Source organism: Mirounga leonina, unplaced genomic scaffold (assembly GCF_011800145.1).
Source record: "Mirounga leonina isolate KUSES-001 unplaced genomic scaffold, KU_Mleo_1.0 Mir_488, whole genome shotgun sequence".
NCBI classification, from domain to species: Eukaryota; Metazoa; Chordata; class Mammalia; order Carnivora; family Phocidae; genus Mirounga; species Mirounga leonina.
Genome location: NW_023270777.1, coordinates 3,808,477 through 3,829,475, shown reverse-complemented (window position 1 = coordinate 3,829,475; position 20,999 = coordinate 3,808,477). Strand labels below are relative to the sequence as shown.

Genomic DNA, 20,999 nt, shown 5'->3' with positions numbered 1-20,999 from the left:
TTATTTCAAATTAAAGCCTGAGTTATAAGAAGGATGACTTGTATCTTTCCTAAAGAGTCATTGGCTTATATTTTACGTTGCTTCGAGTTATTAACACACGAGCAACGTACTTTTCTAGAAGTAGGAAGTAGCTAAAGAATGCATACCTGCATAAGTAATATGTTCACACGGCTGAGAAATTTAAAAAGCATTTACAGGATTTGGGGACAAGCCTCCCTCCCGCTACGTTCCCCACTTCTGGACATAAATATCACTGTTAAAAATTGTGGGCGTATCCTTACAAAGTTCTCTTAAGCATATACCAGCAAATATGAATATGTTTCCTTATTTTCCTCTGTCTCTTATACTAATGATACATACCATTTCTACCACACTTTCGGTCACCCAATCAAATATATTAGAGAGCTTCCCAAACCAGCAGATTTGTCATTCGTTTTTATATAGCCTTATAATAATTCATTATATGCATGTACCATAATTTCTTCAACTAGCTTCCTGTTAACAGATGTGTGTATTGTTTCCAGTCAATTACACATATATTTTAGATGTATGCATATATACTTAATGCATATACTTTTTTCTACTACAAAAAGATGTTGGTGAATAACCTTACACTGAAGGGAGTTCACATTGGGAAAGTCTGTCTCTAGATAGGTTCTTATAAGTAGGATGACTGGATCAGAGGGCATATGCACTTGTAACTCTCACAGAACCAGTGTAGACCTAACCTAGCCATTCATGTGAGTGCCTGTTTCCATACAGTCTGCCCCAGAGATGGTGTTATTAAACTTTGGTTTCCTATTCCTATCTAATATATGAAGATAGTTCTTTCTTAGTGGAGTTTTATGTAGTTATTATATATAATTTAATGAACCAAGGTGATTAGGAAATTCTCCTGTGTTTCTCTTTAGTACTCTCGGGCTCTTATTTTATAATCATTAAATACTTGACCCACTTGGAATTTAATTTGGTGAAGAGTATGAATCCCACTTTTTTTCCCTACTTGGCTATCCTATTTTTTTGACTGACTACGTTTTTTTACCAAATGATCCACTTTCACAAATTTTGACATGATGAGCTTTGTAATATCATACATCTGTGTGTTTATATATTTGGATCTGTTTCTGGACTTTATGGTGTGTTCTGGGGTCTCTCTCTGACTACTCACATGCTCTAGCACCTTTACTCTCGAGGCTTTATTGTACGTTTTAATACATGATTGGGCTCGCCTCCTGTCATTACGCTTCTGTTTTTATTTTTATTTTTTTAAACATGAATTCTAGAATCAGCTAACCTGGTTTTTTTTAAACTTTTTTTTTTTTTTTAAGATTTTATTTATTTTTTGAGAGAGAGAGAGAATGAGAGACAGAGAGCAGGAGAGGGAGGAGGGTCAGAGGGAGAAGCAGACTCCCTGCCGAGCAGGGAGCCCGATGCGGGACTCGATCCAGGGACTCCAGGATCATGACCTGAGCCGAAGGCAGTCGCTTAACCAACTGAGCCACCCAGGCGCCCCCTAAAAAGGTTTTAAAAAGGGAAAAATCACTTTTTTAAAATTGGCACTCCATTAAATCTTGAAACCCTTTATAGTGTTGACTCTCCCTCTCTAGGAACATGTCTCCATTGGGCCAAGCTGTCTTTCAGGGCTTTCAGAATGTCTTCAAGTGAGCTGTACACATTTCTGGTTTAAGGTATTTTTAGGTATTTTGTGTTTCTGGTGGTTTCACGTTCACTTTTTCACGCCATCATGCTTTTTGGTTGTCGTTTATATGGAAGCTGTTCATACGCTGTTAATATGATCACCACTCTTACTGCTCTGATTGCTTCTAGACTTTCTGTTGATTCTCTTATATTTTCCAGTTATATTTGTCTGTTTTTAAGAGAAAGGAAGCAGTTTCTGGAAGCTTCCCAATCGGTAAACTGGCTCAAGATAGAACTAGACTGGGCTTGCATCACATGCTAGGTTATGCCAAAAACCGTGGAAGAATGGAGTTGACATGATTGGCTTGGGTCTGCCCAGGAGACGGGTATCCCTGAGCTGAAACTGAGGATGGGCTCGTGTTCCCCAAGCAATGGAGCCTCGAACAGAAACAAGGTTCTGATATGGAGTGAGAAGAAACTTAGCAAAGTTGGGAAGGCAAGCCATAGTGACTGCATCAACCCCCACAGCTTTTCCAGCAGTGTTAACTCAGTGCTAACTCACTACATCTCGAAGTGTCCTCTGACCCCGGACATGGAAGGTTCTTGAGTTCTGTGACCGCACTGAGGACCTTCATCTCCTTTACTTCTGTTCCTGAAGTCCCTGAGAAGTGGTAGCTCACTGGCTTTCTGGGATTTTATTTAGGTTCACGTGGAACTTAGATAATCACTTTAAACCTTCAATTCACTTTTTAAGGAAGCCGGGATATTTACCGCTACCACCTGTCTTGCTTGAAGAGGTTTAGGAGATACGCTTTTGAAGTTCAACAGGGTTCTTATAGTGACACATTTGTGCAGTTCCGTAGAGCTGGTTTCTTCTGCAGACAGATGATCTTGTGCATTTTATGTCAGTTATTGTTTAACTCTTCGTTTGGGAGGTAATAGCTTCTGAGCTCGTCTCCACATTCTGGAGAAATGCAATAGGTTAATTCGATGCGTGGACTGATACTTCATATGACAAGAGAGAGTATTTGGAGTAGGGACTGACCTGAAAAGTCTGGAATATATATTGGCTTGGTACATTTTTTTTTTTCCCTGTATTAACTGCTGGTCCGATAAGCAGCCATGCAGTGTGTATAGTGACCATGTTTCCTTGGGGAGAAAAACTGAGTATGTCACATGACAGTGGCTTTTGTGACTCCTTTTGTGGAGGAGGCAGTTTGGTTGAAGGGTTAGGCCAAAATATTGACACTTTGAGATATTCCTGCGGTTTGTGGGAACTGACAGAATTTTTAAAAATATAAACAATCTAAAAGTGGTGCATCGTGTAGTAAACACCCAAAGTATACAAAAGAGTAGTCGATGAAAACTGGAGCTCCCTCCCACTTCAACAGATGTGAAGTTCCTCATTTCTTCCCCAGAGGCAACCACTTCTAACAGTTTTTTAATGTGCCTTCCAGAGAGATTCTACATATTTACAAGGGTGCACGCACACACACACACACACACACGCACGCATGCACATGCATACACACACACAAACCTCCGATCTCCCTCTCACCTCTTATTTTTAATATGAATTATAGTATAATATGCTCTCTTGACTCTCTGCACTATCTTTTCAGCTCTAAGGGATATCTTGGAGATTTTGAAGTAGAATGTTTAAACTAATACTCAGAGTCTCAAAAGTGTCTCAGAACTTGACAGAGTAGTTATTCAAAGTTTTTTGGTGATGGATATACTCAGAAGACTGACGATCACTCGAATGGATCTCTGTAAGTCATTTTAGTCCAGATTCCAGATTTTTTTTTTCTCTCCGTGGGGTAGGAAAGGAACTCTGTCAACAGCCTGACTTCCAAATAGATACTGAGTGGAAAGAAAGATTATCCATTTGGATGACTGATCGAGCAAGTGAATCTAAAGACCTTGAGATGTGAATAAATACTAGTCATTGCAATCCCACACTGTTGATCAAGTCGACAAAGCTACCCTGTGATACCCTGTGAAATGAACGTAGTCTGTCCACAAACAGGTTAGCAGCAGCAACCTGGTAACTTCTCTCCTCAGAAGGTTTTGAAAGCTGGACAACAGAAATATCAAATAAAAAAAAATTTTAAGATGCCATTTATTATAGCATTAAAAATATGAAATATGTAGGAATAAGTTAAATGAAAGGTGTATGAACCTCTACACTCAAAATTATAGCATTGTTAGAGAAATTAAGGAAAAATTACAACATATAGCATGTTCAGGGATTGGAAGACTCAATATTGTAAACATGTCGGCTCTCTCAAGATTCACCTGTAGATTCAGAACAAACCCATTTAGAGTCCCCAGGCAGTTTTTTTTTTTTTTTCTTTTTGTCATTTAAGAAGATGATTCTAAACTTTATATATAGGCATTTAAAAGAGCCAGGAAAAGCCAAGGCAGTTTTGAAGAACAAAAGGCATGAGGGCTCACGTTATCAGTTATCAGGACTTGCCATAAAGCTGTATTATGATGTGGGCACAAGGGCAGATAAGCCAGTGGAACAATACAGAGTCTACACACATATTGCCACTTGACTCATGACAAAGGTGCACTGCAGTGTAGTTGAGAAAAGACAGTCCCTTCAATAAATAATGTTAGATCAACTGGATATGCATATGGAAGGAAAAGAATCTTAGCCTTTGCATCACTCTCCATAAAAATCTCCATAAAAATACCAAAAGGATTGTAGATCTAATGTGAAAGGTGAAATGAGAGCTTATAGGAGAAAACATAGGAGAATGTCTTTATGACCTTGGGATGGGCAAGCATTTCTTATAGGACACAAAGAGCATTCAACATGAAAGAAACACACGATAAGTTGGACCTCCTTAAAATAAGGAATTCTGTTTACCAAGAGATACCACAAAGCATGAAAGACAAGCCACAGAATGAGAATCTGTATTTGCAGTGCATATATCTGATACCGGAGTTGTATCCAGAATATATAAAGAACCCCTATAATTTAAGAAAATGACTGACAACCCATTAGGAAAAAGAGGCAGAAGACTAGAATTTGGACATCACAAAAGAAGATGCCCAGTTGCTGGTGAGCATATGAAAAGATGTGTGACTTAACTAGTCATCGGGAAAGTGCGAAACAAAAGCATGATACCAGACCATCGCACCTGACAGAATGGCAGGAATTAAAACGGCAGACGGGTCAAGTGTTGCTGGATGTGGAGTGGCTGGAATTCTCACACCCTGCTGGTGAAACTCCCTCTCAACTCTGCAGCCACTTTGGAAAACCGCTTGACTGTATCTCCTAAAACTGAGCTGTACAAAAGCATGTTTAAGACCATGTGAAGCAGCATTATTAATATTCCTACCTCGCAACAACTCAGTGAACACCTGCACTCTGGCGGGTAAATACATGATGGCATATTTATACAGTGATACCACGCAGAAAATTTATAAAGCTGCACGCCGTACGATGGATGAATCTCACAAACAGCACATTGAGCAGAATGAGTCTGACTTAAGAGCACCTATTATAAGATCCCCTTCCCCTAAAGGCAGAACTCTCCTTATAGTATTACAGATCCCGAAAGTGGGTCCCTTTGTGGGAAGCAGTGAGTAAGAAGCGGGCACAAGAGAGCCTGGTGTTCTTCGGCGCTGTTTCTTGACAGGGTAGTGACCAACTGGGGGTGTTTGCTCTGCAGATTACCTTTGAGCTGTACGCTTAGCGACTTTTCTGTTTATATGTTCCACTTGAACTTAAAAATATGTATGTAAGTACATGTATACATACATACATTTTATATATTACACATGCAGACAAGTTTGTATGTACCTGTATGTATGTATATTTGTATATGTGTGTATACTTACATATGTAACGTAATATATAGTGAGTGTAATAATACATACACTGTAAGCTCATATAACACACGTATACTTAGAAACCTTTGTAATATATATATGTACATAACCGTATGTACTTATGTGTGAGTATACATACATACATACACTTACATACCTATGGATACATATGTGTACACAGACATGCTAAGAGCTATGTCCTGAACAGACCACAAGATGGAGACGTGAGTCTGCAGAACGAGAGGAAAACGTTGCTCAGGCCTTCCCAGTGTGTAGATTTTGAGAAGTTGGGATTTTTCTCCCTTGAAAGTGAGGGAGGAGCGCTCAGCTTGCTTGTGCTGCCCACCCTCAGAAAAGGAGCCGTGTCCCCCTTGTGTTCTGTCTTCATCTTCCTCCTCCTTCCCTTCCCTTGTTAACTGCAACCCTGTTTGTCATTTGAAAACTTCCCCTCTGTGACTGTAGACCCCTGCCCAGCCTTTCTGCCTGTTCTTGCTTCTCTCTCTCTTTCTCCTTCGTCTTCTTTCCTCACCTTTAGCTCTTTCTCTTCCACTGCTCTTTCCCCGGCGGGGAAAAAAAAATTTGTGATTCTAGCATTTCTTGATTTTACTGTTTGTTTCCTACACTTAATTTTAAAAGCAGAGGGATGCATTTAATACCACTTTCTATTAGTCTTCACTTAATGTTGTGGGTCTTTATTCCCCTCATATCTTCCCTCCCCTTGGTCCCCTTCCCCAGGGAAATGACTTATCCTTAATTGGATTTGAAACAAATTATCAACACGATACAGGCTCATTATAACAAGTCAAACCATACTGAGGTGTAGCCAAAAATTAATTCTCTCCCTTTCTTTCTCTCCAGTACCATTATCCTAAAGTAACTAGTGTTAACTGTTTGGACGGTTTCCTTCCCCACATTTATCTGTGTTTATACAAATAATTGCAAATATATTTACATACATATGCGCTTTCCTTTCCTGTCCTTTTTTTTTTATGAAAACAGAGTTGTCCTGTACATATTACCCTGTAATTTACTTTTTCCATTTAAAGTTGGACAGTCCTCCAAATCAATAGATCTAACAAATTCCTTTCAATGGCTGCATTATTCCATAATATAAATATGCAGTAATTCATCCAGCCACTCGCCATTTGATGGATACTGAGTTGTTTAGTTTTTTGCTATGACAAGTAAATGCAGTAGTCAGGATTCGTGGTGAACGTGGCTTCTATTTCCGTAGGACACGGTCCCAAAAGTGGGGTGAGTAGAACAGAGGGATGGGTACCCTAGTTCCACAGGCACTGCCAAGTCTGTTCCTGAAAGTCCCAGTGCCTCCCAGTCCCTCCAGCGCCATATGGGGGAGTCCTGTTACATAACCGATTGGGTGTTTTTGATCTGATGGGTGAAAAATGGTATCTTGTTTTGAACTGCAGTCCTTAACCTCTGATATATTTGTGACTTTTGATGGGAAGATAAAAAGATTCCCTACCCCCCGTGTAGTAATTTTAAATTCTAAAAACCATGTGGGAATTGAAAAAGAAAATTCCAGTCTATGGAGAAGCAGGGAGAAGAACCCAAAAATCACCTACATGCACTGTATCATAAGTTACTTATGTTGATTTTTTTTTTTTTTTTAAAGGCCTATTTAATACTTTCCACCTTGGGCTTTATATAGGTGAAAATGTGTGAGAAACTGAAAAAAAAAACCATTTTCTGGTTTTTTAAAGAGCACTTTCAGGTAGTATTTGAGCCTCATAATAATCTTCGGGGGTAAGAGAGGAGAGAGGAGTGCTGGTTTGCAGATGGGGAGACTGATCCTCCGAGAAGCCATCGTACCCGAGGTGAATATGTGGGAGCGAAAGAAAAGAGCTCAGGTCTCCCTGTCCTTTGTTGTAGGCTTCGTCTCTTGGGCCCCCCTCTCTTGATTTTGGTCTCCTTCCATGGTTCCCTTGTAGGGACCCTCATTGGTTTGTTTCTCACTGGCTTCCAGTACTTCATCCTTCTTCCCAATCCTTGTACGTAACACACAGCGTTCCCTCCATACGTTCAAGCCATGTACTGCAAACTCTGCATGTGTAATTCAGTGGTGGGAACAAAGGGTCTGGTAACACAAAACCTGGGTTTCGATTTTGACTCCATCGTTTTTTGTAAAAATGTAGGTCATCACGACTCTACAAAATATTGTGAAGTCCAGATGAGATAAACGTAGACGAAGGCGTATGTTTATGCTTCTGTAAAGTGCTTTGTAAACGGTGCTAAACGTTTAACGTGCTGTCACGGCTCTTAGCAGAGGGGAATCCAAGAATGGCATGCCCTTTGGAGAGAGAGCCCTTTCTGTCCTGCACCGATTAGAGAACGGTACATGAGAGCTGTTACGTGAAGTGCTGAGTCGTGTGCTCTGGGCCATACATGGTCTAGAAGATAAAAACAGGGAGAGAGCCAGGTGAGGCAGAGGAAGTTGAGAAGTCCATGTAATATATGAGATTTGACATAGCCATTGTAGAGTTGGTAGAATTCGCGTATTTTCCCTCTTGTGTGCTTTCTCGAACCCTCCTCTTTCTAGACTGATCACGTCCACACCAGTCTGCATATTGGAGTCCAGCTGGCTGCAGAGAGAACACCTCAGGGCGCTTAGAGGTTCCTGGGCCCTGTCCCCAAAGGGAAAGTGAAAAGCACAGTTAAAAGTGTGGGTGCCCATCTCGAGAATTTGAGTTTTTAGATAGGAGCTAGATGAATTGATATAATTCAAAACAAGATTGTTGAGATGGAAATGATGACCATGCAGGTGGTTCATGGCTTTGGCGCATCTTGGATGTATGCACATTATTCACTGATACCCTCAGATTGTCTTTTAATGCCAGGTTTGGATTTTTGTACGTCAGCTGACAGGTACAAATTTCTACCACTGTTGGTCATCCTTCTGCCAGCTAAAAATTTCATTTTATCACACTTGCATCTTTGTTGTGGAACACTTTTAATTTACACAATTAAGTGAATATTTTACTGCATTTTATCTTTATTTTATAAGATGAGTGAGAACGGAAGCAAATAAGGGGGGAAATCGTAGAGTCGAGACGAAGATCAGATCATTGGTCATGCCGAATGCTTAAATGCAAATTGTTAACCTCACATTGGGCGCTCACTGGATATGTTGTCCAAGTGTGCTTGGAGTGAAGAACTGAGTGGGAGATGTAGGGCCATTGTTATTGAAGCCCCCCCCCCCCCATATATAAGCATATTGTTGACTTTGGCTTATTCTGTTTCCAAACATGTTTTCAGGAGTGCTTTGTGTCCTCAAGGAAGGAGCTACTTAGAAGTATAATGGCAATTGGGCATCGCTGAGCATTTTGTAGTTGAATTGTCACCAGCAACCAGCAGATGGCTCTCAGTCACTGTAAATTTGGCAGAACAGCTAATTCATCTCACTTAGAATTTTGTTTTATATACCACTCCTGCGTCCCCCTCCTCTACTCTTCAGGAACCCCGACAATCAAACACTTAGGGTAAAGAACTGTAGCTTTTGGTTTTATTTTCTTGATTTGGGGCTGCTTGGATGACTCTTTGGAAAAGCACACTGGAATTTCTGAACTATGGTTTGGAGGTCAAAACTTGCTATGACCTTTTCCAGCCTCCATTGAACTGTCTTGTCAAGTTTGTAACTTAACATTAAAACTTGTTTTTGGCAATGTGGTCGGCAGTGAGGAAGGAAAAAGTGAGATTGGTTTAAAACTAGAAAAATATTTGACTGCAGTAGATTTTAAAGATGCCATGGCAAGAATCTCCTTGGGTGATTATGTAAGAGGATATTTTCCTTGTTTGAGTTCTTACCTGTTCTGGCCTCATACTCAGTAAAGATGATGTGTTCAACTTCACAAAAACAATAATTGAGTATTTGCAAAAGGCACAGTGTGAGGCCACTTACGGTCCCCAGAGTATCTGCTCCACGAGGTCGGATATTTGTCTATCTCGTTCACCTCCAAGCCCTGAGATTAGAGCCTGGCACGTAGAAGGTGCTCAGTAAGTACCAGTAGGAAGGATGGATGGACGGGTGGATGGGATACAGAAAAAGAACAGGACAGAGTCCTGGACCTAGAGAGGTTAGCCACCTAGCAAATAGGGCTACAAGATAGTAGCAGGAGCAGTTTTACTTTGGGGTTGCTCTTAGGAACTATTTGAAGTTTGAGAAAATTCTAGAAGGAAATAAAAAATTCCTCTTCTGCTAGGTTGTGTCACTTTCCCAAGTCCCCCATGTTTGAAAATCTTTATACCCTGTCTCCAGTCTATTCACCAACACTTGGGAGTTCTCCTGTGATTCACTGTGGGAATTGTCCGTCTCTTGCTGTTCCCTCTTGTCATTTCCCTCATCCAGACCCCCTTCACCTTCCCCCTGAATTACACCAGCCTCCTGGCCCACCTCCCTGCCTGCTGCCTCTCCTCAATGTAATCCAGGCCACATATTGTTGCCAGATTTTGCCTCCCAAGAATTTATGTCAAAGAATCTATTTCTGATTGAAATTTGAGCCCCTGTGCATCTTTATATTCATGGAAAGAAACTGACAAAAAAGAAGTTCAGAGAAAGGAATTACCCTTTGCATACTGCGGTAGCATTTTCTCATCTTTTCAGACAAGTCTAATTGCAAAGCTTTGCAGACTCAATTCAGTTCACCGACACCCTAGAAATACCTTCTCCAGTCCTATCTGCACACCACCCTGTGGTCTGTGACTATGCAAACGCTGATACTGTTTTAGACAAAACAAACATTTTATATAGTCACTTTGACAACTTTTTGAGATGCTAAGAACAGCGAAGGAAAACTACCTCTTGGAATTCACTGCTCTTTTTCTGTGTTTGGTTGATGAGAACGCCCTTCCCTATGAGCGCCCAACAAGCTTCAGCCACGTTTATCAGCAGAAAAACATGGGTTACCTGCACTGTCCCCCACCCCCAGGTAGTATCATCATAATTTAATGTTCATCATTTGCTTTGGGGGATGAAAAATGAAGTATTTTTATATCTTTAGAAGCAGCTGTGAAGCCTTTTGGTATAAAATCTTTATAAGACAGATATCCAACCCATTTACTAATGTGGCGTTCCTTTCAGAAGTTCTATTCGTTAGGTAAGTTCCATCCTGAAATAATATGGAGGAAAATTAATTGATATATTAAACAAACAAACAAACATCTCCAATGTCCCCTAGCCTCCGGAGCATAGTGTTTAGCATTTCCCTTCCTTAACTTCCTTTCTAGAGGAGAAGCACTCTCCGTGTCATTCCAGAAGCAGGGTTGAGCTATAAGGTGTTTTAGTGAAAGAATTCTTTCAGATGATACCCTCTCCATTTGCTCGAACAGTATCAGTCTCTGCTGCTGGAGTCTCAGAAGCACATAACAGTTGATTACATTTTGTTTGCCCCCCCCCCCTTTTTTTTTAATCTCTCAAGATGAAGATGTTAAAATACTCCTCTCATTTTGTCTCTCTCTTGCCTAAAAAGCTCGGTGGTTTTCCTCGTTCTGTTGCATAAACATGTACTGAATGCTTATTCTCTGGCATATTCCAACGCACTGGTTTTTTGGGGGTTTTGGGTTGGGTTTTGTTTTTTGTTTTTTTTTGGCTACAGAGGGATATAAACATGACTGTCATGTGGCCTCTTTCCTTGCAGAGCTCATAATTTAGGAAGGGAGACAGATAAGTAAATAACTCACTACAATCCTGCTTGATAAATGCCACGTTGGAGGTTTTGAACAAAGTACCATGGGAGCGCCAGCGAGTGATTGATTCAGGGGAAGGGGGGGTGGGGATGGGGATCAGGAAGGACCAAACAGGAGAAGTGACATTTGAGTTGAGCCTTAGGGGATGAATAGAATTTTGCCAGATGGACAAAGGGGTGGGGGTGGGGACCCTCCAGACTCATACAAAAACATGAGAGTGTGGAAGTTTGTGCCTTTGTCTGAGAAGCCATGAGCGGTGTGTAGGGCTGAAGGAAGAGTAGGGTATGGAAGGGGGTGTTGGGAGACGAAGTGGCAGAGATCCCTGGGGCCATGTTGTTGAGCTTAAGCATCATATGTGGCTTCTAGGGAGCTGCGAAAGTTTTAAGACGGAAATGTCACAGAGGCAAGATCTCTGTCTTAGAAAGAGAGTTCTGGCCGCAGGGCACAAGATGATTTGGATGCGGGTGACCGGGAGCAAGGGAACCAGCCACAAGGCTGTGGCCGTGCTCTGCAGGAGAGGTGATTAGGGTCTGAAGCAAGGCAGTACCGGGGTGGGGGTGGGTGGGGGGGGTGGAATGAGGGCTCAGACTTGAGCACGGCCCTGAGGGAGGGTTCGGGGAGGGATGAGATGGGGGAGCCAAAAATCATACAAGGGAGGAAGGTTTGGGTGATTTGGGAATACAGTGGTACTGCTCACCAAAACAGCGCATGCATGTAGAAGAAGGGTTATGGGGTGAAAGGAATGGGTGTGATTTTGGATATATTGGGTTTGCAGGGGAATACCCAGTTGGAGAGTCCCAAACATGCAAAGAGAGCCTGCAGGAAAATTTCATAGGTAGAGGTAAAGCTGAAAGTGTCGAGCATGGTGATTTCAGTCAGGATGAGAGAGGGGAGAGGACCTGCCTCCCCTGGATTTTGGTATGTGGGGTTTCAGATTCAGATCCTGCCTTGCTAGGGAGGGGAGCATGCCTCTCTCCCATCCCCCAGTTAAGAACCCACCACCATAAGGATCCGTGAGAATGTGTCCTATTTCATTTGTACTGGGGCAGAAAAAGTGCATAAGCACCTGCTAAATCCTGTTGTTGTTTTTTTTTAAGATTTAATTTATTTATTTGTCAGAGAAAGAGAGAACAAGCAGGGGGAGCTACAGGCAGAGGGAAAAGCAGGCTCCCCGCTAAGCAAGGAGCCAGACACAGGACTCGATCCCAGGACCCCGGGATCATGACCCGAGCTGAAGGCAGACCCTTCACCGACTGAGCCCCCCAGGCGTCCCTGCCAGCTCCTGTACTTAGAGCCCACAGCCACAGGAACAGAAAGCATTGCCCAGAGAGAGGTCAGGCGGCAAGAAAAGAAGGTCCGAGGAGAACTGCTGAAGAACACGACTATTTAAGGGGCAGATAGAGGAAGAGGTCCCTACAAATTACAGGGAAGCGGCCGCCTGTGGACGAGAGTAGCCTGGAGGAAGCCAAGGGAGGAGTGGCTGGGACACGGATGAGGGCTACGGTCAGCGGTGACAAACGAGGACTGGCAAAGGGGCGGGGTGGCAACAGGGGACATTGGGCAGTAAGGAGACCATGGGTGAGAAGGAAGAGTTTTGTAGAGCTGCAGGGCAGCCTGGGATGGCAGCGGAAGCCGGGCGGGTGGGCATGGTTCCTTCTTTAGGGAAACTTGGCTGTGAACGGGAGGATTTCTAGGACAGGAAACAACTCGTGCGCTAAAATGACAAGGTTCTGCAGGAGTGAGGATGAAGGGAACGAGGAGAACAGAGGCAGGTGTGCCACGGCTGCCTGCCCGGGAATTAATGCTGTCAGACCCAGCCTTGCACATTCCACCCTCTCCTCTCGTGTCCTGTGCACCTGTGTGGCTCACCTCCCCTGCCCCAGAGACCTCATCCATGTGTGTGTCCTTTCCGGGAATGCCCTCCATCCTGCCCTCCCGGTACTGTTAACCCTTACCCACAGGGCTGGGTCCAGTCTCCCTACCTTCACGAAGCCTCCCCTGCGATGGCAGAGAGACAGAGCCTTGGGTTGAGCATGAAGAGGGGGGCGCCTGGGTGGCTCAGTCGGTTAAGCATCTGCCTTCGGCTCAGGTCATGACCCCAGGATCCTGGGATCGAGCCCCACATCGGGCTCCCTGCTCAGCGGGGAGTCTGCTTCTCCCTCTGACCCTCCTCCCTGCTTGTGCTCTCTCTCTCTCTCTCAAATAAATAAGCAAAATCTTAAGAAAAAAAGAAGAATGCGAGAGGTGGGTCTCACCTTTAGCTCTGCCACTCAGTGCACGACCTCCCGAAAGTCACATGAGTCTCTTTTCCTTGGTTATCTTGTCAGTAATACCTGCCTTGACTTACACACAGGCTTGTGTATGATGCAAATGAAACCAGGGCTGTAAAATGCCTCTGAAATCACACAGAACACAGCACGAGGGTGCGATACTACCATTTCCTGACTCCGCTGACTGATTTCATTCATTCAGGTCTGGTTTTTGCCGAGTAAGTTAATTCTCTCAACTTTGTTTTTTTCTTCAGTGCCTGTTACGCCAGGCACTGAGGTTATCGTGAGGAGCAAGACAGTCCCTACCCTGGGGAGCTTCTAGTCTAGTGCGGGAGGCAGAAAGTAAACAAATACATCCTATCTAATAGCTGGTTGTTGAAGTGCTACAGAGAAAAATAAGGCAAAATGAGGAGGTGGGCTGAGGAGTTACAGGGAAGGGTACTATTTTATTTTATTTTATTTTTAAAGATTTATTTATTTGAGAGAGAGAGAGTGTGGTGGGCGCAGAGGGAGAGAGAATCTCAAGCAGACTCTCTGCTGAGCTCAGAGCCCAACACAGGACTTGATCCCATGATCCCGAGATCATGACCTGAGCCGAAATCAAGAGTCAGACACAACTGACTGAGCCACCCAGGCGCCCCAGAGACAGAGTGGTCAGGGGCACATCTCTGAGAAGGTGACATTTCAGCAGAGGAGAATAGAGTGAGGGGGTAAGGCCACGTGGCTGTCTGCGGGAAGAGTGCCTTAACCCAGGGGGACAGCAGGTGCGAAGGACCTAAGATGAGAATGTGCTCACTGTGTTCTAGAAACAGTAAGGAGGCTAATGTGGCTTGTAGGTTATAGTAAAGGTGTTGCATTTTATGCTGAGGGTCCTGGTAGATTGTGGAGGATGGGAGCAGAAGCAGGAAGCAGGAAGGGATATGGCGTAGAAGCAATAGAATGAGAAGAAATGATCAGACTTAGGTATGTTTTGACAGATTTGCTGATGCAGTAGATGCTGTGGGGTATGAAAGAAAGAGTCAAAGTTGATGCCAAGGTTTTGGGCCTGAGCCAATGGGTCAGTCGTGCTCTTGAATTAAAAGTGGGAAAATGGGGGAAGAGGAGAATAGGTTTTTGTGGGAAAAATGTTCTTTTATTCCCCCTCCCTGCTCTTATTTATGCAATTTAGTACTTCATCTAACTCAGTGATTTCTTATAGAAAGTCATCTGCAGGATTATAAAGAACACCTGCTCCCCCCCTCCCAAGGTGAGTCTTCCCTATTAATGAGGAACTCATAATGAGGAACTTCCTCCAGAGTTGGGCCAGAAAGCAGGTTGGACATCATCGACCTACTTAGTTTGCTTGTTTTATGGGTGAGAAGAACAGAGCAGAAGAGGTTGTTGGAATGCCCAGTGATAACAAGGCTAGCTGCGGTCTTCTGGTTAACAATTCATTTGTGTGTGGTTAGTTTCTCTTTTCAATTTGATGATAAACTCTTTGAAAGCAGGAATCATGTCTTAAAGTCTTTCACGTTTTCCTTCTTACCTAGGAGAGTGCTGAGTAATAACAGGCATCATTCCAAATATTAGCTTGAATGTAAAACCTAACGGAAAGAAAATCAAGTCTTCTGCATACGTTGATGCCTATGATCTTACCAGCTCTCGTAGGTAAAGACATATCCATTGCTGAGTTTCCCACTGGAGTTGGGGCATCAACAAAGTATAAACACCAAGGGGAGAGATAGATGAAGGTCAGCCTTGAACTGCCAAACTTTCTTTTCAAACTTCCAATGCAAGGAGAGAGGCATTAGGGAAGAATTTTCACTTTGGTCTACTTTGGCCAGTCACAGCGCAGCTTACTATTGCTTTTATATAGAACTATGTGAGTGAGACCAAAACCGTTCTTTCAGTGCTTAGGGCCTTCATAGCTCTGCCTTCGGCCCCGGGAAATCTTTCCTGTATGTCTGCTGGCTCGTGTGTGTTTGATGTTAATATTAAACTGTGCCCACATTGTACCGTATTCTCTAATACGTGTTAAATATATATGTAGATATAAGTAAAGGCTGTAGTTCTCATTTGTTGTTTTTGAGATGCTCAATCAGTTTTATTACATCTGTTTTATTTTCTCCTTCAGTAGTTTGTAAAAATATGCTCTTGGTGTGGCAAGAGCCACCAGGGGGACAGTCCAGCTTTAACTTTGGAGGGACAACGTCTGTCCGCGCAGGTGCAATGTACTAATTTGGGTGGGTGGCTGCTCGTAGCTGGGGACAGACACACTGCTGAGGTTACTCTGTGTACCTCTGACCCGTTGCACTGGTCTTTTTTTTTTTTTAATGTGTGTTTTATTTTATTTTTTTAAAGATTTTATTTATATGACACTGAGAGAGAGAGCACAAGCAGGGGAAGCGGCAGGCAGAGGGAGAGGGAGAAGCAGGCTCCCTGCTGGGCAGGGGGAGCCCGATGCGGGACTCGATCCCAGGACCCCGGGATCATGACCCGAGCCAAAGGCAGACGCTTAACCGACTGAGCCACCCAGGCGCCCCCCATTGCACTGGTCTTTAGCACTTGCTTTTTTCAGTGGTCCATACGCAACCTCCCATAGGAGTCCTATTTTGAACCAGAGTGGTGCTTGCAGGGAAGTGGTAGAGTCAAGGAATGCGCTTTGTAAACTCACCCTTCCTTTCCCTTCTCCGATGCTTTCGTCCCCCCATCTTCAGAGTCAGGTGAGACTGAATGATTACTCTAGGGAATAAATCCGGCATCTTGACGTCTTAGATCCTTGGGGCCCACCAAGTAAAGTAAGGCTTTAAAGAAATACATCTGCCACTTTGACAAGGTAGAAGCAAGTTGTGCTTCTGTTTGGCACATTTGTGCCCTTGAGTAGAGAGGGCAGCCCTGTGTTTAAAATCTTAGTCTAAGGAGTCTTGCCTGGGTTTGTTTCTCTAAACGTAGCATCTTCTTCTTCTTCTTCTTTTTGAAGATTTTGTTTATTTGACAGAGAGAGATACAGCGAGAGAGGGAGCACAAGCAGGGGGAGTGGGAGAGGGAGAAGCAGGCTCCCCGCTGAGCAGGGAACCCGATGCCGGGCTCTGTCCCAGGACCCCGGGATCATGACCTGAGCCGAAGGCAGACGCCTAACGACTGAGCCACCCAGGCGCCCCACGTAGCATCTTCTTCTGTAGGTTCCAGAGTGCTCGACTAAAAATGCAGTTGATACAGCTCCTTGGGGGTATACTCCCTTATTAAAGCATAGTATTTGCTTCGTGTATGCAGTGCATTAAGTGCTAGAACGAGACTAGTTGACATTTGTTGAATGACTCTTCTCTTACAAGAACCGCATCGAATACTTTCTACACATTTCACACCTGGTCTCCCTCCCACCTGCCACCACCAGAATAGAAGCAGCACCTGTAACAAAAACGCATACCTTGTCAGGACAGAGATTTTGATCTTTCTCCTATATTCTATTTTTTCCTCATTCCCACGAATGAGAACAATGCCTACCACATACTAAGTACTGAATAAAGGTTTGTTGGATAAATGGATTATCTTATTTACTCCCCGGCAGCCCTCAGAGGTAGAATTTGCTGTCCAGATTTGCTGGTAGGTGGTGGGGCCAGGATTTGAACCTGTGTTAGCTGCTTGCTGTGGGTTGGGGAGCAGCATAGAGTCCAGCCAAGGGTGACTTTCGGTTCCTGCCTTCGATCTCGTAGACATGAGGCTCAGCTACATAAAAGGTTCAACAACAGGGTAGCAGTTATTTCCAGGTAATAAGAGAACTGTGCAAAGTGCTAGAGGGGTTATAAGCGAGGGAGAGGTGAATGAACGTGTGCACATCGTCTGGAGCTGTGCTCGCTGCGTGTGCTTGCTACGTGTAACCACTGTTTTGACCGCCGCTATGGTTATGTCACCATCATTTTCTGTGAATCCTATGAACCAGACTCCCAAATGAATGACTGTTCATTTGTGGGTTGAAATGGCCAGAGATGGTTTCGTGAACAAGATGGTCCTTGAGGCTTAGACGGAATGTGGGCAGGTGGGGACAGGAAAGGAGATACTTGAGATGAAAGTCCTATAGACTGAGGCCGAAAACGTGTGTTTTCTGTTCCTGGGACAGCAAGGAGGCCAGTATGTCTGGTGCAGAAGGGGTGGGTGGGCTACTAGGGCGAGTAGAGATTAAGACTGGTAATTCAGAATTTGTTTATTATGTTGGGAGCGCCATATTATATTTGTGAGATTGGATTCGAAACCTTGTATGTGTTTCTGTCTGTATGCAACCCAACCCCCTTTAATAAGAAATTCTGTGGTCATTTTTAAATGCCGTAATCTGTGGTCGCAACATTGTATCTTGTTGAGAAATAATAACATGTGCCTTTGGTGTTACGTAGCTTGTGAGACAGACTTTGTCCTAATAAAAAGGCCACTTCTATTTGGCCTTATGTTTTTGAAATTTAAGACCCTCATTTATGATTATTGGCTCTAATGTATCTTGGAAGATGAGTGAGGGTATTATACGCTGCTCTAGTCTCCTTAGCGGGCTGTAAGTCTCTGGGGACCGGGCCTGTGCCTCATTCTTCCTCGTACCTCTTCCAGTACTGGGCACGGTTGCTGGCATAAACGGAGGATGCAGTAAATTGTGGTTGAATTGAATTTTCAGAGCATGTGAGGCTGGCCACCTCTGCATGGTGTGGGGAGTAATTTGCAGCAGAGCTATATTTTTTGAGTATGTAACGCATTTAATCTTGTTCCTAGGTCCAGCCTGATGACTGGAGGGGCTAAGCGAGGAGTCCCCAACCCTTGGCTCTTTGAGGAGCCAGAGGAGATCAGAGGTTTGGGTTTTGATGAAATCTGGCAACAGCAGCAGAAAATTATCCAAGGTACTGAACCCCCCAAGAGTGTGGGCCTTTGTCAGATATTTACTGCAGCCTTGAATGTTCCTTACACACATTGAAGATCATAGGGAGAGCCGTTGGTCCTTTAAAACTCTTGGTGAGGGGCGCCTGGGTGGCTCAGTCGGTCAGTGTCTGCCTTCGGCTCAGGTCATGATCCCAGGGTGCTGGGATCAAGTCCCACATCGGGCTACTGGCTCAGCAGGGAGCCTGCTTCTCCCTCTCCCTCTGCCTCTTCCCCTGCTCATGCTCCTCTCTGTATCTGTGTCTCAAATGAATAAATAAAATCTTTAAAAAAATAAAAAAATAAATAATAATGGTGATTTTGTGCCTCAGGTCCTGAGGCATATAGACAGATGGTGTCATCCATCAAGGTGGCCCATGGAAGTGGTGATTCTCCACTGGTGGGGGGGAGCACTCACACAGCTCTGACTGATACACCCAGGTGGGAATCCGAGGTACGTGCCTCCCTCCCTTTACTCCCTGGTGGGACTCATCCTCCAAACACAACACTCCCACCTTTTTCTTCTACAAAATAAACCCACTTGGCTTTTACCTTCAAGTTCATCTTGTCCAGTGCCTTTTTAAGCCTAATTGGTTTCTTACGTTCTTCTCTTTTTTAAATTGCAGAAGTAATGCATGATTGGTTATGGAAAGTTCAAACAATACAGGGATGTGTAATGGGGAAAGTTCTCCTTATTGGTTCTCCAGTCTCAAACTATAAACAGATCAAGGTGTGTTTCCTCGGGCTTTTTTTCTACACACATATACACATGTAAGCACACATATTTTTACATCAGTGAGATCATGATATAGGTAATATGCCATAGCTTTTACTTTTTTTTATTTAATGTGTGTCATAGACATTTTTCATGTTCCTGTTTTTGTGCATGGTTTTTGTGTATTACAGATACGTTATTCTTTCTAATTCCTTTTTTTTTTTAAGATTTTATTTATTCATTTATTTGAGAGAGTGAGAGAGAGAGAGAGAGAGAGCACATGAGGGGGGGCGGTCAGAGGGAGAAGCAGACTCCCTGCTGAGCAGGGAGCCCGATGCGGGACTCAATCCCGGGACTCCAGGATCATGACCTGAGCCGAAGGCAGTCGCTTAACCAACTGAGCCACCCAGGCGCCCTTTTCTAATTCCTTTTAAAAACAGTTTTACTGAGGTATACTTGACATGTCATAAATAGCACATATTTAAAATGTGTGATTCAGTAAGTTTTGACATATGTATGACACTGTGCATGTCCTGTACATTTTTTTATCAGATTTATTCCTAAGTATTTCATGGTTTTTATTTTCTTATTAATGGTATTTTAAAATCTCTACTTCTGATTGTCGCTAGTGTATAAAAGTACAACTGATTTATGTATATTGATCTTGGATCACGCAACCTTGCTAAACTCACTAATTTGTTAAGGGCTTTTTTGTAAAGTCCATAGGACTTTCTTTTTTTTAGAGCAGTTTTAGGTACGTAGTAAAATTTAGTTGAAGGTCTTTTGCATGTGAATGTCTAGTTGTTCCAGCACCATTTGTTGAAAAGACTGTCTTTGCTCCATTGTTTTACCTTTGCTGCTTTGTCAGAGATCATTACTATATTTATGTGGGTCCATTTCTGGGCAATCCGTTCTGTTCTATTGATCTGTTTGTTCTTTCATCCGTACCACAGTGTCTTAATTACTATAGCTTTAGAGCAACTCTTGAGGTCAAGTAGTGTCGGTGTTCTACTTTTGTTTTCATGCAGTATTGTGTAAGCTATTTTGAGTCTTTTGCCTCTCCATATACATTTTAAGAAAGTCTTTTTTTTTTTTTTTAAGATTTTGTTTATTTATTTGACAGAGAGAACAAGAGAGCACAAGCTGGGGGAACAGTAGGAGGGTAAGGGGGAAGCAGGCTCCCTGCCAAGCAGGGAGCCCGATGCGGGGCTCGATCCCAGGACCCTGGGATCATGACCTGAGCCGAAGGCAGACACTTAACCATCTGAGCCACCCAGGCGCCCCTCTCCATGTACATTTTAGAGTCCGTTTGTCAATATCCACAAAATAACCTGCTGGGATCGTGACTGAAATTGCATTAGGTCTATAAAGTGGGGGGAAGACTGATGTCTTGACAAATTGAGTCTTTCTGTCCACATACATGGAATATCTCTCTTTTAGTTCTTTTTTGATTCCACTCATCAGTTTACAGTTTTCCTCATATAGATCTTGTACATATTTTGTTAGATTAGACCTAAGTACTTCATTTTGAGGAATGCTAATATAACTGGTGTTGTGTTTATTTCAAATTACACTCATTCATTGCTGGCTTATAGTAAAGTGAATGCCTTTTGTATATTAACCTTGTATCCTGCAACCTTGCTATAATCGCTTATTAGTTTCAGGAGATTTTTGTTAGTCCTTTTTGGATCTTCTCCATTACATGACTGTGTCATCTCCAAACAAAGTTTTATTTCTTTCTTCCCAATTTGTACCTATTTTTTTATCTTGTCTTGTCTTATCTAATTGCATCAGTAGAACTTCCAGTACAGTGTTGGAAAGGAGTGTTGGGAGAGGACATCCTTTCCTTGTACCTGATTTTAGTGGGAAAGCTTCAAGTTTCACACCAAGTGTGATGTTAGTTCTGGGGATTTCGTAGGTATTTTTTATCAAGTTGAGGAAATTCTCCTCTATTCCTA

General features: G+C 43.1%; 1 protein-coding gene across 3 annotated transcripts in view; it reads left to right on the top strand.

The window, feature by feature from the left end:
• STX8 (syntaxin 8) overlaps positions 1 to 20,999 on the top strand; it is a 245,887-nt gene that overhangs the window by 30,643 nt on the left and 194,245 nt on the right. For all 3 annotated transcript variants that reach the window (XM_034989593.1, XM_034989594.1, XM_034989595.1), the window contains exon 5: positions 18,186 to 18,310. In XM_034989593.1, the coding sequence (XP_034845484.1) occupies positions 18,186 to 18,310 (125 nt within the window). The remainder of the gene's footprint in view (positions 1 to 18,185; positions 18,311 to 20,999) is intronic.